At 39.5% G+C, this 13,109-nt stretch overlaps 1 protein-coding gene across 1 annotated transcript; it reads right to left on the bottom strand.

Annotated features, from left to right (window-relative positions):
- Positions 1-4,305: 4,305 nt before the first annotated feature.
- RIDA (reactive intermediate imine deaminase A homolog) lies at positions 4,306-13,066 on the bottom strand. The gene is made up of 6 exons (XM_032707977.1): positions 12,924-13,066; positions 8,466-8,571; positions 7,820-7,874; positions 7,007-7,075; positions 5,648-5,703; positions 4,306-5,234 (listed from the first exon to the last, which is right to left on the bottom strand). Exons 1-6 carry the CDS (start codon positions 12,983-12,985, stop codon positions 5,172-5,174), a joined length of 411 nt encoding a protein of 136 aa, XP_032563868.1. The 5' UTR covers positions 12,986-13,066; the 3' UTR covers positions 4,306-5,171.
- Positions 13,067-13,109: the final 43 nt, after the last annotated feature.

Genomic DNA, 13,109 nt, shown 5'->3' with positions numbered 1-13,109 from the left:
AGATCTATTAAAAAAGCGAGAGTTAAAAATCCAAAGAGAGGTAGTCAAAACATGACAAAAATCCATGAGAAGCATACTATGCACTTTGGAGAGCTGAAGAGTGGGGGAGCAGGTACTGAGCAGGATGAGGACAGCCCTGGGTGATACAGGACTAGGCTGGATGTACATCCAGGGTCCAGGATGCCCCAAGAATTTCCACCTTCAGCTGCATCTCAGGGCTGATTTCCTCCCGTGAGCTGGGAATTCAGGTCAGCCACCAGTACCTGTGCCAGCATAACCCCACTCCCAAACACAGGAGATCAAAGTGGTGGAGGAGCCACGCTGACTGCTTGTAAGATCACAAGTTGCAGTTTGACCAGCTATATTAAACAATTTTAAAGCATAAACCAAGAAGAGTTCTGTGACAGAGATCAGTAGTATTCACAGCAACAGAGGAGGCTGCACTTGGAAGCAAAATGTGAAGATACACAGGAGTCAAAATGACTGAGCTCACCTCAGTCACTCTTTTCTACCACTGTTGTAACAAGGAAGATGGATGACAATATATGTTCCTACTCACTGTTCAACTTTTTCAGGTCATTAAGCAATGCAAATAGAAAAAAGATGAATATAAACCAGTCAGTGACTCAACAGTATCAACCTTTGTCAATCATCTTCATCCTTACATATTCTATAACTACAACAGATGAAAGCTATTTTTCCTTTCCAAAGGATGAAATATGCTTGGTACTTTGTTAAACGTGAAAATTTATATCACCTGAAGTCTTACAATGCAGCTGCTAGATAGATGCTGAACATCTCTGCCTTGAGAAATAAAACATTCTTACCTTGAAAATTTCATTGGGGTCTACTATTCATGATCTGTAAGCTACCAAAGCATGTACTATGGATAAAGGGCCGAAATGCAGTTATTTGCCTCTGCAAACCTGGGACATCACAGAGGTTCCCAAGGATAGAAACTGGTCTGTGTATCTAAGAGCTTTTTCATATTAAAGGCTGGGAAAAGGTTATGCTCCAATGTCTATGTTTTTTAACATAGGCAAGCATTTTTGAAAATTGCTTTGTATTTTATCAAAAGCTGGACAATCTTCAGCCCTCAGCTTCATCCAAGGTAGAAGTAATTACTTCATGCTGCAGGGAGAGCTGGGCAGGACACCTGATGGCACAAACCAAATTTCCAAGCTAACAAGGAAGTTCTGATAGAAGTTTTTTTTTTAATTACCAATAAACACAGTCCTAGAAGAGGTTAAATTTGCACCCTGTGTCAGCTCCGTGCAGGCACATATGCACCCTGTAAGATCTCAGAAGATACTTGGCCATCTGACTGGCTGGGATTGGCTCTTTCACTCAGTGAGGAGCTGCTTTCAGGTAAACACTGCAGCAAGTGCAAGTGCTTGTAGCAGGAGATTAGGGCAGGTTAAGTGCTTTAAGAGAGCAAAGTTAAACTTGGCACTGAAGTTTATTTTTGCATTGTTTAATCTGTAGAGTATATAATCATTTGAAGAAGAAAAAGTTCTACTAAAAGAAACACCTGGTAGTACATGCATGTTTTGGTATTTCTTCACTTTCACAGAAAGAGAGGACCTGTTTTGTTGTGGTTTTTCAGTTACATGTGATGGAAACAAATTCTAAATGGTGAAAATGGGATGCCACCAGCTGAATTGCAACTTCATATTTTTGCTTGCTAGCGGCTCAGTCTAGCAAACAAAAAAAGCTATGTTTAACTTGCCTCTACCTAAAACAGGTTTTATTAAATATCCATGCACTAAGTAGTTTGTATGCTAAGACCTAAGAGACAGTCATGATACCTGCTTCTCGTATTAGAGAATTACAGAGCTTATCCTTTTTGTTTTAAAAAATAGAATCAAATAATAAAAGTCTACTTAAAAAAATAAATGTTTTATACACCTCTATGGAAGGCTGATTGTTTATGTTGAGAACTGTTATAGCTGTAAATAAGAGGTTTTTTTCAGTTATTCTAGACTTCCTGTACCAGAAGAATACGTATTTAGAACAGAGCCATTCAAGAAAAGGCTCTGATCTAAATATGTAGTCTAAAAACTACAACTGGTCTCCACCTAAAAAATCTTAAAGCTAAAAGTGAATTTTAGTTCCTGACTTTTTGCACTGATAATAATGTTTTTAATGGAATCAATGTGTTCTGCCTTGTTAGCTGCACCCAGAATGCATTTTTTTCCAGGTGTTTCACTTACATTTCAGTCTCAGACTGACCCTTACTATGTGAAGCAATGGTGTATTAACATTACTCCTACCAGGGAAGTTTCCCAAAGGAGTTCTATAAAGGGCTTACATCAGCCAAAGCACACATCAGCACTCCAAAAAAATATCAAAACTGCCATCTAGTGTTATGTTCAAGGCTGGCAAAGAGGCAGCACGGCACAGGTAAGAAGGGATAACGACAGCGATTATACAAGGCTGAACTTAGCTGATGTTCAAGACTATTGAAATCAGCTGATTTATGGGAACTTGAACTATTTGTACAAATAAGTGAAATAAATTCAAACAACACAATTATATGTGAACAAAGCTGTTACAGAGAACCCTAAATATAAATTAGAAATTAAACTCCATTTAAATGGAGTTCAAATGTAACTTCATTCAATTATATTATTCTTAATTCTTATTAATTGATACAGTGATGCAATATCTGCTCTTTGTTTCCTAGAAAGTCATATCCATATTAGTATACTAACTCCTTCCTAACAAGTCTGACCATGTGTTTTCTTAGGAGGGATTGCTTATCGAGTCAGAGTTGTAGAGCATAAAGACATTAATAGTATAGCCAAGGAGACAGAAAAAAAGCAGAAGCCAAAACTAATAAAGTTTATGTGTAGGAAGTTTATTTGCAGAAAAGTTAAGGACTTTTAAAAAGTTGCTTGGAAGTTCACTGTTGAAATAGTGAAAGCATTATTTCGCTTCTAATAAAAATAAGTATCTCCCATTTTTTCAAGGGAAAGCAAGATAATACTGTAAAATATCACACATCACAAGTATATGCTTACTGTGACAAACTCATTATGAATGTTTTTTCTATAGATACAATTTATAACCTCAGTGAAAAGCAGAAACGGCCACTTCCCATCACATCCAGGAGGGTTAAATAGGGCTGACTTCCTCACAACTTTCCAACAGCCCATCTGGTGTATGCTAAAGTGATACCAGGAATGCATGAAAAATACAAAATATTCTTACTGCAACTGAAGTAACAAGATCTGGAAAGCAGAGCTGGTGAGCAGGAAGGTAAGAAACCACGAGTGGGACACCTACAGTTTATCCAGGGCTGGAAGATGATTCATACAGTGTGGCTGTGCTATTGCATGCTGGGGGATTTTCAGACAAGGCAACATCTGCATGTGCCATGGTAAGATTGACAGCAACATGGTGCTGCCAGATTGGACTCTTCTTGTGTGCTTACCATACGAAAACCATTAGCCAGGTAAAAGTACGTAAGAGGAGCATCAGCAGGCTTTATGACAGAAATGCACACACAGAACTGAAGTTTGGGGTCAGAGAGCTGAACAGACAGTATTGGGACTCGCCACATGCAAACCAGCATTATGCCTTCTCCTCACTATTAGTATTACTGCTTTTGTGCTTACCAGTATTAAGTGAGCGCGATAACACAAGATGGGACTAGAAATAGCTTCTGATACGCTCAGTCACGGCACTCTGGCATACAAACAACTGCCTCTGGAAGGAGCAGCCACGAGATTCCCTCTTGCAGTACACTGGATAAAGCAGGTACACATCTCCACCATTAAAACAGTACTTTCTCCAAGATGCTGTTTATAGCTATTTTTACCTTCTACACAAAGACAGTGAAGACACAGTGACAGTAGCATCCATATGCAATCTGATGGCTATCTTCACAGAAGAGAGCAAAAAAAAGATGTTGAGGTGGACAGACTATAGCAGGAAAGAATTTCTGCTCATTTCCCCCCAAATAAACCAACTGTGCTTAGTCATGCGGCTGTGGGGAAGATAGAATCAACTCTGCCATGAGGCAGCTGACTTTCAAACAGATACTTAAAAACACAATATCCATTGCTACTTGGTTAGAAGATCAGTAGGGATGGGATAACCTACTAGCAGCACCAGTCAGACTTCTCAATATGGCTTAATCACCCCATCAAACTGATGCTTCTGACCTTAATAGCAGCAAAAAAAGAGCCAAGAACTGTAATGTCACAATTGCTGAAATCGTCCTGTCTTGGAGAATTTCACCCTTAGCTATTAGGAGAGACGTAAGAAGCCTATTCTTCTGCTTCAAATTATTTCTTATTGAGTAAGCAAAATGTGGATTTTTTTTTGTAATGGATAATCAAAGCACAATCAGGAAAAGACGTTTGTTCCCAGAATAGACAAGCACATTTTTGCAGTTGCAATTATATTTTATTCTCATTAAACTTTTTTTTTGTGGATTTTTGCTTGTTTTTTTAAAATCAAAACACAGTCAAAGTTGAATTGCTATGAAAAAATTATGAAAAAAGTTCAGGTAGATATTAATTTACAGTTGATTTATAAAGTTAGCACTTCACTTCAGAAAAGCATAATTTTCTTATTTCTGAAATTAATATTAACTTTCTTAAACAGTTGCTTACATATGAAAAAAAGTGACTCCCAACAGTAATCTATTATGTAAAGAATGAGGTTCAGACAATTCAGAAACAAATAGAGTAAAATTCCCCAAAAGTGAAAATATGTCCTAAGCAATTCAAGTGTTCTGTTTTCTCATTTCTGTCATTTTTTCTTATTTAAAATTGTTACTTACAAATCATTATAGTTTTCTATGTCCAGATCACACATAGTATAACTTAAGACAGTATAACTGTCATAAGTTCACCCAAACATGTACCTTAATACCTGAATATCCAGTGACCACCACAAAGTGGGCCCTGTCCTGCAATCAAGATCAGCTGATTTTAGCAGGGCTCCCACAAGTTTCAGGGTTTGCCAGCAGAGAACTCACTGTAAGCTCATATTTCAGAGAATCCAAGGCCCCAATCTGGAAGAGGGCACCTTTCCTTGGTAAATTTACTACTTTCAACTGCATGTAACTGCTGTTAGTCAACTGTAGGAATCGGATGTAAGGGAGAAGTATTAATCAAATCCAAAACTGCTGCTGTAGGAAATCCAGTCTCTATTTATAGTCAGGCTGAAGCATCTTGGAGGGGTCCCTGAATGGCAATAGCTTCAATCTCAACTCGGGCACCCTGTGACGAAACGATGAAGGAACATATTAGGAATTTAATGTATCTATTTTATGAAGCAAGTGGAGGTACAACACATCCTTGAAAGAACAGTGATATTTGAGAGAGATTACACTTCTGACAGATTTAGCAAGGTCAAATAATATCGACAATTCACTTTACACTTACTCAAGTATCATAAGCCCTTACTTCTAGTGTTGTAGCTATCTTCCACAATAAAGAAATTTATATCTCATATTCAGATCTCTGATAATGCGTGGGAATAAGACTGGTATACTTAGAAAAAAGCTTATTAGGAGTCTCCATTAAAATAATTGTGATTGAAGCTATTTCAGAATAAGAAAAGCTGTCAGAATGCTTCAGAAGTAAGGTATTTCAGAATGGGGGTTTTTTGTAGGCAGAAAAGTGACACTTACTTTGGGCAAAGCAGCAACTTGATAGGCTGCCCTGGCTGGAAAGTTTGCCTTGAAAACTGCAATTTAAACAGAAATATCCACTAATCACTGAACTTTGCTTGATAAAACACAGTTCAAAGTAATTTGTATAAAATGCAGTCAATTTGAACAGTTCAAGGCTGCAAGTCTCCTGTGCCAGCTGTCATTTTTCCCTTTTTGGTTTGTTTTGGTCACTGACTGCTCTCACATCTCAGCAAGCCACCATTCATCACTAAGAAGCCAGATGCAGTTGTGATCTAGTGACCAGTGATACTTGCACTCTGCTGATACTGCAGGGTCTTAACACCAGCTGGCAGTCACAGGTGTTAGAACAGGGGGTGAAGCAGAGGGAAGGGTACTGGTAAAGATATGAGCTGAATTTGTAGAATCATAGAATAACTCAGGTTGGAGGGAACATTTAATGCTCACATAGTCATATCCACCTCCCTGCCACGGCCAAGGACATCTTTCATTAGATCAGGTTGCTCAAAGCCCCGTCCAACCTGACTTCAAACGTTTCCAAGGAGTTTACATAATTAAATGAAACTTTACTCAAAGCTGTTAATCTCTGAGATAATAACTCACAATGAAAGAACAGCAACTGCTTTCTTGAACTACAGGTAGGAGGCAACACATAACTAAGCATCCAGTTGGCCTGTTTTTACCCTGCTTAAACACACACACCATTCCATTTTGACATGCAGAAGACTGTGTTGATTGCTCATCAATGAAAGACTTCATTCAAGATCAGATGCTGCTACCCAATTAAAGCCAAAGGAACATAAGGAACTCCCGTGCATATTCTCTCAAATTCTTCTGCACCATATGGGTCACTGGCATCACTTATTTCAGTTTACATTCAGTTTTGTTAACCAAGCATTGTTCGTTTTTTTCCCTCAAGTGGAGCAGCGTGGTTCATCTTTGTATAAAAAATGAGCCCTGTCCCATACCAATAACCCACAACTTGTTCAAAGATATAAACAGACTTTAAAGAAATGGAGATACAAAATCTAAAATTAAGCATTTGAAGGCTGCCTACAGTAGAATTATATTAGGGACAACTGAGCATCTATAGAGATAGAGGCATGGAAGATCAACCTGGAGGGATAGCAGGAGTTGATCTTCACAGGACAGTGAGTGAGTGAGATGATAGGTCACAAATCTACAAGAAATTAGGCTGTCCTTGATCTGATGCTTACAAATGAATTTTTTTAAAATTTCTACTGGAATTTCAAACATCATGGAACTGCATCATCTGAGTCATTCAAACGCTTTGAATACCATGAATATAATTTGTTACACAAGCCATACTGGTAAAACAGAAACAAAACATCTACTTACATTGTTTATAAACATCATTAATATCATTGTAGTCCTTCATGTCTGCCATCAAAACCGTAGTCTTCACAACTGGAAATTATATAACTGCAGTTATTTTAGACCTTGGCTTTGCATACAAAAGTTGAAAAACTTTAATGCATTTCTTGCTTTTATTTCATAATGTTCTCTTGAGTATTCTAAACATTTTGAAAAGTTTTCTAAAGAGATATTGACCATCAGAGCTACAACCTAGAGAACCACCAGAAAAATCTGAATACCTCGTATGTAAGAAAACTTCAAGGACTTGAGGCATTCCTGACCAGCTCTGAAAAAGCCAAAATCTACCAAGAGGCACAGAACTGACAAGCAAGTCAATTAAAAAAGCTGTTGTAAACCAACTGTTGGCAATAACTTATATCATATATAATATCTGTTGTGAAAAAAGTCCATAAAAAGGCCTGAAAATAGTCTATGCTAGAATTTTTTGCCCATGACTGTCTAAGCCAGCATTAATCCTGGTTTGGCTGACTATTAGAGTCCCCCCCAAAAAAGTACTGAAAGTGTCTAGAATATTAACACCACAGACACAAGCCTTCTTTTACCTTCTTTAGCCTAGGATGCTTAAAATGCCTGTAGTCAGGTGCAGCTCTGTCTATACCTAAGCTTTCCCAGCTGGAATTAAAGTATTAGTACCACTGGCAGAAACTTTCAGTGAAGAGTAGTGTTCCATTGATACCCATTGCAAAGATCACTTTAAAGGTCACTTGATTTTTTTTTGTATTTTAATTCAGGTAAAAACAACTACTTGTTTGCCACCATCATAGCACCACTTACCATTGCCATAGTCACAGCCTGCAGCTTTCAGGATTTCTCCCATGTTTTTTAAAGCCTAATGAAAAATGAAACAAAAATCTTTTAACTATCAGCTGGGTTATATCTAGCTAAGTATGCAAATATGACTTGTAACTTGGCTGCATCCATATTGTATTGTAAGTTCACCCAGCAAAACCTCAACTGTCAAAACTGACCAAAATAAAAACTAATAAAAGCGAGCCTCTAATAAACCATAAATATTAAATCATCTATTCATTAGATGTAAATTTATGATGCACTCCATCTCATCCTATTCCACCTCTTTGCTTTTGGGGAATAAATATTTCCCCAACTCAAGCCAGGGTTTTTACTGGGGTGTGAACCTTTGTTATAAACATTGATTCTTTCTTACTTTCCTATATAAAAACACTTCCCAAATCTATCTTTGTGAAGCCTAGCCATGACATAAAAACATAGATTCCTCCCCTGACCTCCAAGTTGTCCAAGCAGAAAAAAGACAGGGTTAGGATGGAATGACTTTTTCTTGCTTTTTCCTCATCTGGAGGATGTAAAATCCACTTTCTAGTCTTCTCAATTTCTCACAACTCCACATTTAACTAAACACATGCCAATCCCAGTACAAGTTCATTGCTAGAAGACTTCTTACCTGCTTAGCTTCCTCCTTTGCCCCTCCAGAGACAAGCTGCCCAGTGGAAGGTTCTAAGCCTATCTGTCCTGCAATGTACATTGTCCGGTCCACCAGCACAGCTTGGCTGAAAACACAAGTCACATTGTAGGTTTAATGCCTCCCCATGAAAACATCCAAGTATCTGAAAGTACATTTCAAATTTTTTACAGTAGTTTACAATATCTCAGAAAGGACACTGAGGTTATGCACACACAAGTTTGTACACACAGTCATACACTCAATAGGTGTATGCTTTTGGAAGTGCTGGGGTTAGGCCATGTGGAATTGCATAGACCTGTTTTTGAGGAAATAAACCCCATTTCTTGCAAAGGTTCAGAGTATAAATGCAGCAATGCAACACTAAACTGACCTATAGATTCCACACTGCAGATAGCACAGAAGCAAGGTAGAGTAAATAGACATTTTTTGCACACATCCAGATAAATATTCCATCCTAGTTTGAGAAGCAGACAATACCTTTTATCTACATCTCAGCTGCAGAGCGATGAGGGGAATGAAGGGAAAAAAAAAACACAAAAGAAAGAAAAATCAAAAGAGGGCTCATTAGAAAATGTAAGTTTTCCTCTCAAACAGGCACCACGGTAATGAGTTACAGCTGTGAGGTGACACCCTGCCCACTAGTTCTTTGGCAGTATTCCTCCATAGTCATCAATTTGGGCAGTCAGCAAAACACCTTGATCACTCCATCCCCAGAACAATCACTCTCCTTTCACCAAATAACCTGAGTGACCTGTCGGCTGGTTAATTCAGAAGAATGCAGAATTAAAGCTAGTTGCAAAACATTTTTATATAAATGTCAGGTGTGTTTTTGCTGAAGTAGAATTAGCAATTATTAATGTCTTTAGTTATCACAAAGAGATTAAAAGATTAAAACAAAGATTTAAACTACCTAGCAAACATTATGCAAGAAACATAATTTAATTCTCTTCAGCTGGTAATTAAAAATATTTTGCAAAGGAACTAGAGAAAGATTTTTTTGAAAGTGTTTGTGGCGTGTCAATACCGTTTTTCTTACCTCTTCCACAAGAAAATGCATTGTTTTAACCATTCAACAAGTCTCTCAAGCTACATAAACTACTCGAGCACCTCCCTTAAGTATCTGAAAGAGTTTAGCTTCCCTTAAATGTCAGTAGAAATATAAATGGACACTTTCAGAGTACATTTTTATGACATCTCTTCTCTCAATTGAGATTGACTCAGTTGGATTGTCTCAATCCAACCTCACAGGTGACACAGCTGATTTAGGGACTCAGTAAAATGAGTCAGGCAGTTCAAACAGGGCCATCATTCCCATCTTTCCTTTTATCCCTGTCCTACATTCTCATGTAATTTCATAAGGGGAAAAAACAGCCAGTAACTTATTGGATGTGGTAAAATATCTTACGTGACAACTATTTTTTCTGTCATCAACTAACAAAACTGGAGTAAATCACAGAACTACACCATTTAAAGATGAGAAACTAGTGAATAAAATAGTTTTCCAGCTGACACAGTCTTTTTCATAGAAAATATGTGCCTGTACACACACACTTCTTTAATTTTCTTTCCTAACATGTCCTGCTTTGTTTGAGGCACAGGCCCTCAGTGCATAAACTTCTGTTCTGCTTGAAGCACAGAGAACCATGCAACAAGAAGGTATGAGCCCTCTAAAAAAAAAGACATTGTCTTGTAGTGCTTATTATAAAATAAATGACATGACAAGACGTTTATCTCAACAGAGGCCTTAGGAAAATCCTAAATCACAAATAAGTAGGGAAAAAACAAGCTGAAGCCTCCTGATACCACTGCCAGACCAACATCTGCAACAGCCTTATTGGGTCTCCTTCTCTGCTCCTCCTCAGCTTCCTTCTCTTGGTATGCTGACTGATGGACTCCTCCATTCATTGAGACTAGCAACCATTTACCAACCAAGGGGTACAGTTCTACTGCAGCCAAATGCATGAGTGAAGCTCAGAGAAACTTCAACCACACAAACCCCAATCAGATGTACCCTGCAACTAGGGTCAATCGTAGGTACTCATCAGTCTCAATCAGTAGAAATCTGATTGGGTGTCTAAAGTCATTCAGGTTTCAGTGTGTCTAAATGCATACCTGGATAAACACTGTGACCTTGGAAGAACATTGTCCATCAGAGAGATGGTGTTTAAAGACAAGCACTGCAAAGTTAAACAGATCTTCTGAACACAAATGATTGTGGATTAATACAAGAACAGTATCGCTGCAGTGTCTTTTAAAAGGTTAATAACATTAATGAGATATATATACAACATTAATGATATCTATATATACACATACACATATATGTGTCTTTTTAAATATCTACCTACCTATCTACCTACCTATCTCAAGGTACTGGCAAACGGATGCAGTAAAGGAAATAGAAAAATACAGTAAAAATTGGTCACCAAAAAGCATACTGAATGGCTGTAGCAGGACCGGAAATGCATCTCACACATCCTAATTCTTCATTCCATATTAAGCCCACATTCCTGTGTTACCATGCTCAAACTTCACAGCAGAGATGTGGCAGTTATTTCTTGTGCAACTTCTGCTCACTGGACTTTGACAAGTTTACTGAAATCAGATAAACTAAGTTACCAATAAACTTATTGATGTTAGACCTGTCGTACAATTAACAGGCAGCATAATAAGAAGCATTTCATCAAGAACTATCGGTCAGCACAAAATGTTGGAGTGGAGTTAATCCACAACAGAACTGGAGAACTATATTGAAGACCGGGCCAGCGTGGTGCGTGCATGTGCAGCAGAAGAATCATCGCCTTTCCATGTCTTAGATGTTCTCCTAACGCCAAGCAGTGCCGGGCCCCTGGCTGCAGTACAATAACAGTTTATTGTTTACAGAAGTTAACCTTCATGTCATGTCTCTCGGCTTCTATACTTTGTATTTTTCACAGTTTGAAGCTCAGAAAGCTCAGGACACAAAGTAATGGAGACAAAAATGCACCTGGAAGGCAATAAGGTACTACTGGGAATACAAAGACTGAATGCAGAATTAAAATTTCGTATAAAATGCCCTAGTAAAAACCCCTCTGTACCTTAGCTATAAGAGTATGCTATACTGATGGAACTTTTTTTCTCATCCCTATAGTAAAAAGAAACTCTTCTGCAAATAAAAGTGGAATTTTTCTTTTTTTTTAAATTGCATGCAGATCTGCTGCAACAACAAACTTGTGAAAACATTGAACATCTTACATATTTTTACAGCAGTTAGCTTTTAGACTGAAAAGCATTTACAAACATTCAAAAGAAGGAAGGATCTGCAATTCTGAGGCACTGAACTCTCCATCTGCCCAAGCTCACCCTGGATCAGGCTCAGCCTTCCCTCTCCATCGCCTCCATAGTCAGCACTCTCTGTAACTTCCCTGTGCAACATGCTTGTCTCTAGGCAAACACATTTTCCTGGAGAAGAACCATTCTTCCTCTTGCAGTTTATTTTGCATTCACTTCTTGCCACTATTTTCAGAATTATTTTCCCAAACTGACTTCTGGAGGGTCATTTCAAAACGATTAGGGGACATCCCCCTGCATGGCACTGCAGTCCCGCTCCGACTGCAGGACTCCAGGTGTCCCGGGGGTTACCAAGGAGGGGACCAGCCCCTGCTCAGGGGTTCTGCCCTCACCTCAGCCCCAGGGCAGCTTGACAGACCCTACCGGGATCTGCCGAAACTCCACCAGCAAAACATGCTTCTGCTTCTCCCAAGAGACTTCTCCCTCATGGAATCACAGAATTGTTAGGGTTGGAAGGGACCTCTGGAGATCATCCAGTCCAACCCCCTTGCTAAGGCTGGGTCACCTAGAGCAGGATACACAGGAACGTGTCCAGGTGTGTTCTAAATGTCTCTAGAGAGGGAGACTCCACGACCTCCCTGGGCAGCCTGTTCAGTGCTCTGCCACCCTCAGTGTAAACATCTTCCTCATGCTGAAATGAAACTTCTTGTGTTTTAGTTTATGGTTATTGCTTCTTGTCCTGTCGCTGGGCATCACTAAAAAGAGTCTGGCACCATCCTCTTGGCACCTGCCTTTGAGATACTTATATGTATTGATGAGATCCCCTCTGTCTTCTCTTCTCTAGACTAAACAGGTCCAGCTCCTGCAGTCTCTCCTCACAAGAGAGATGCTCCAGACCCTTGATCATTTTTGTGGTCCTTTGCTGGACCCTTTCCAGTAGCTCCTTGTCTTTCTTGAACTGAGGAGCCCAGAACTAAACAAAGTACTCCAGATATGGCCTCACTAGGGCCAAGCAGAGAGGCAGGATCACCTCCCTCGACCTGCTGGCCGCACTCTTCCCATGCACCCCAGGATACCATGAACCCTTCTGGCCGCAGGGGCATTGCCAGCTCATGGTCAACTTCTCATCCACCAAGACTCCCAGATCCTTCTCAGCTAAGGCATTACCTGTAGGGACCCAGTGCAGGGGCCTTGGTAGTGCTGATTATTTTCTTCACGAGCGAGGCCATAGCTGGCGCAGGTGTTGCCGTCGGTACCCGCCCCTCGCCACCTCCCTCAGGGTCCCGCCGGCGCACTACCCGCCCGCCGCCGCCCGCAGGGGTTTATGGGAAGTGTAGTCCCCGAAACTGCGTG

Source organism: Chiroxiphia lanceolata, chromosome 1 (assembly GCF_009829145.1).
Source record: "Chiroxiphia lanceolata isolate bChiLan1 chromosome 1, bChiLan1.pri, whole genome shotgun sequence".
Lineage (NCBI taxonomy): Eukaryota > Metazoa > Chordata > Aves > Passeriformes > Pipridae > Chiroxiphia > Chiroxiphia lanceolata.
The sequence above is the reverse complement of the archived record's forward strand: the minus strand, read 5'-3'. Positions and strand labels throughout refer to the sequence as shown.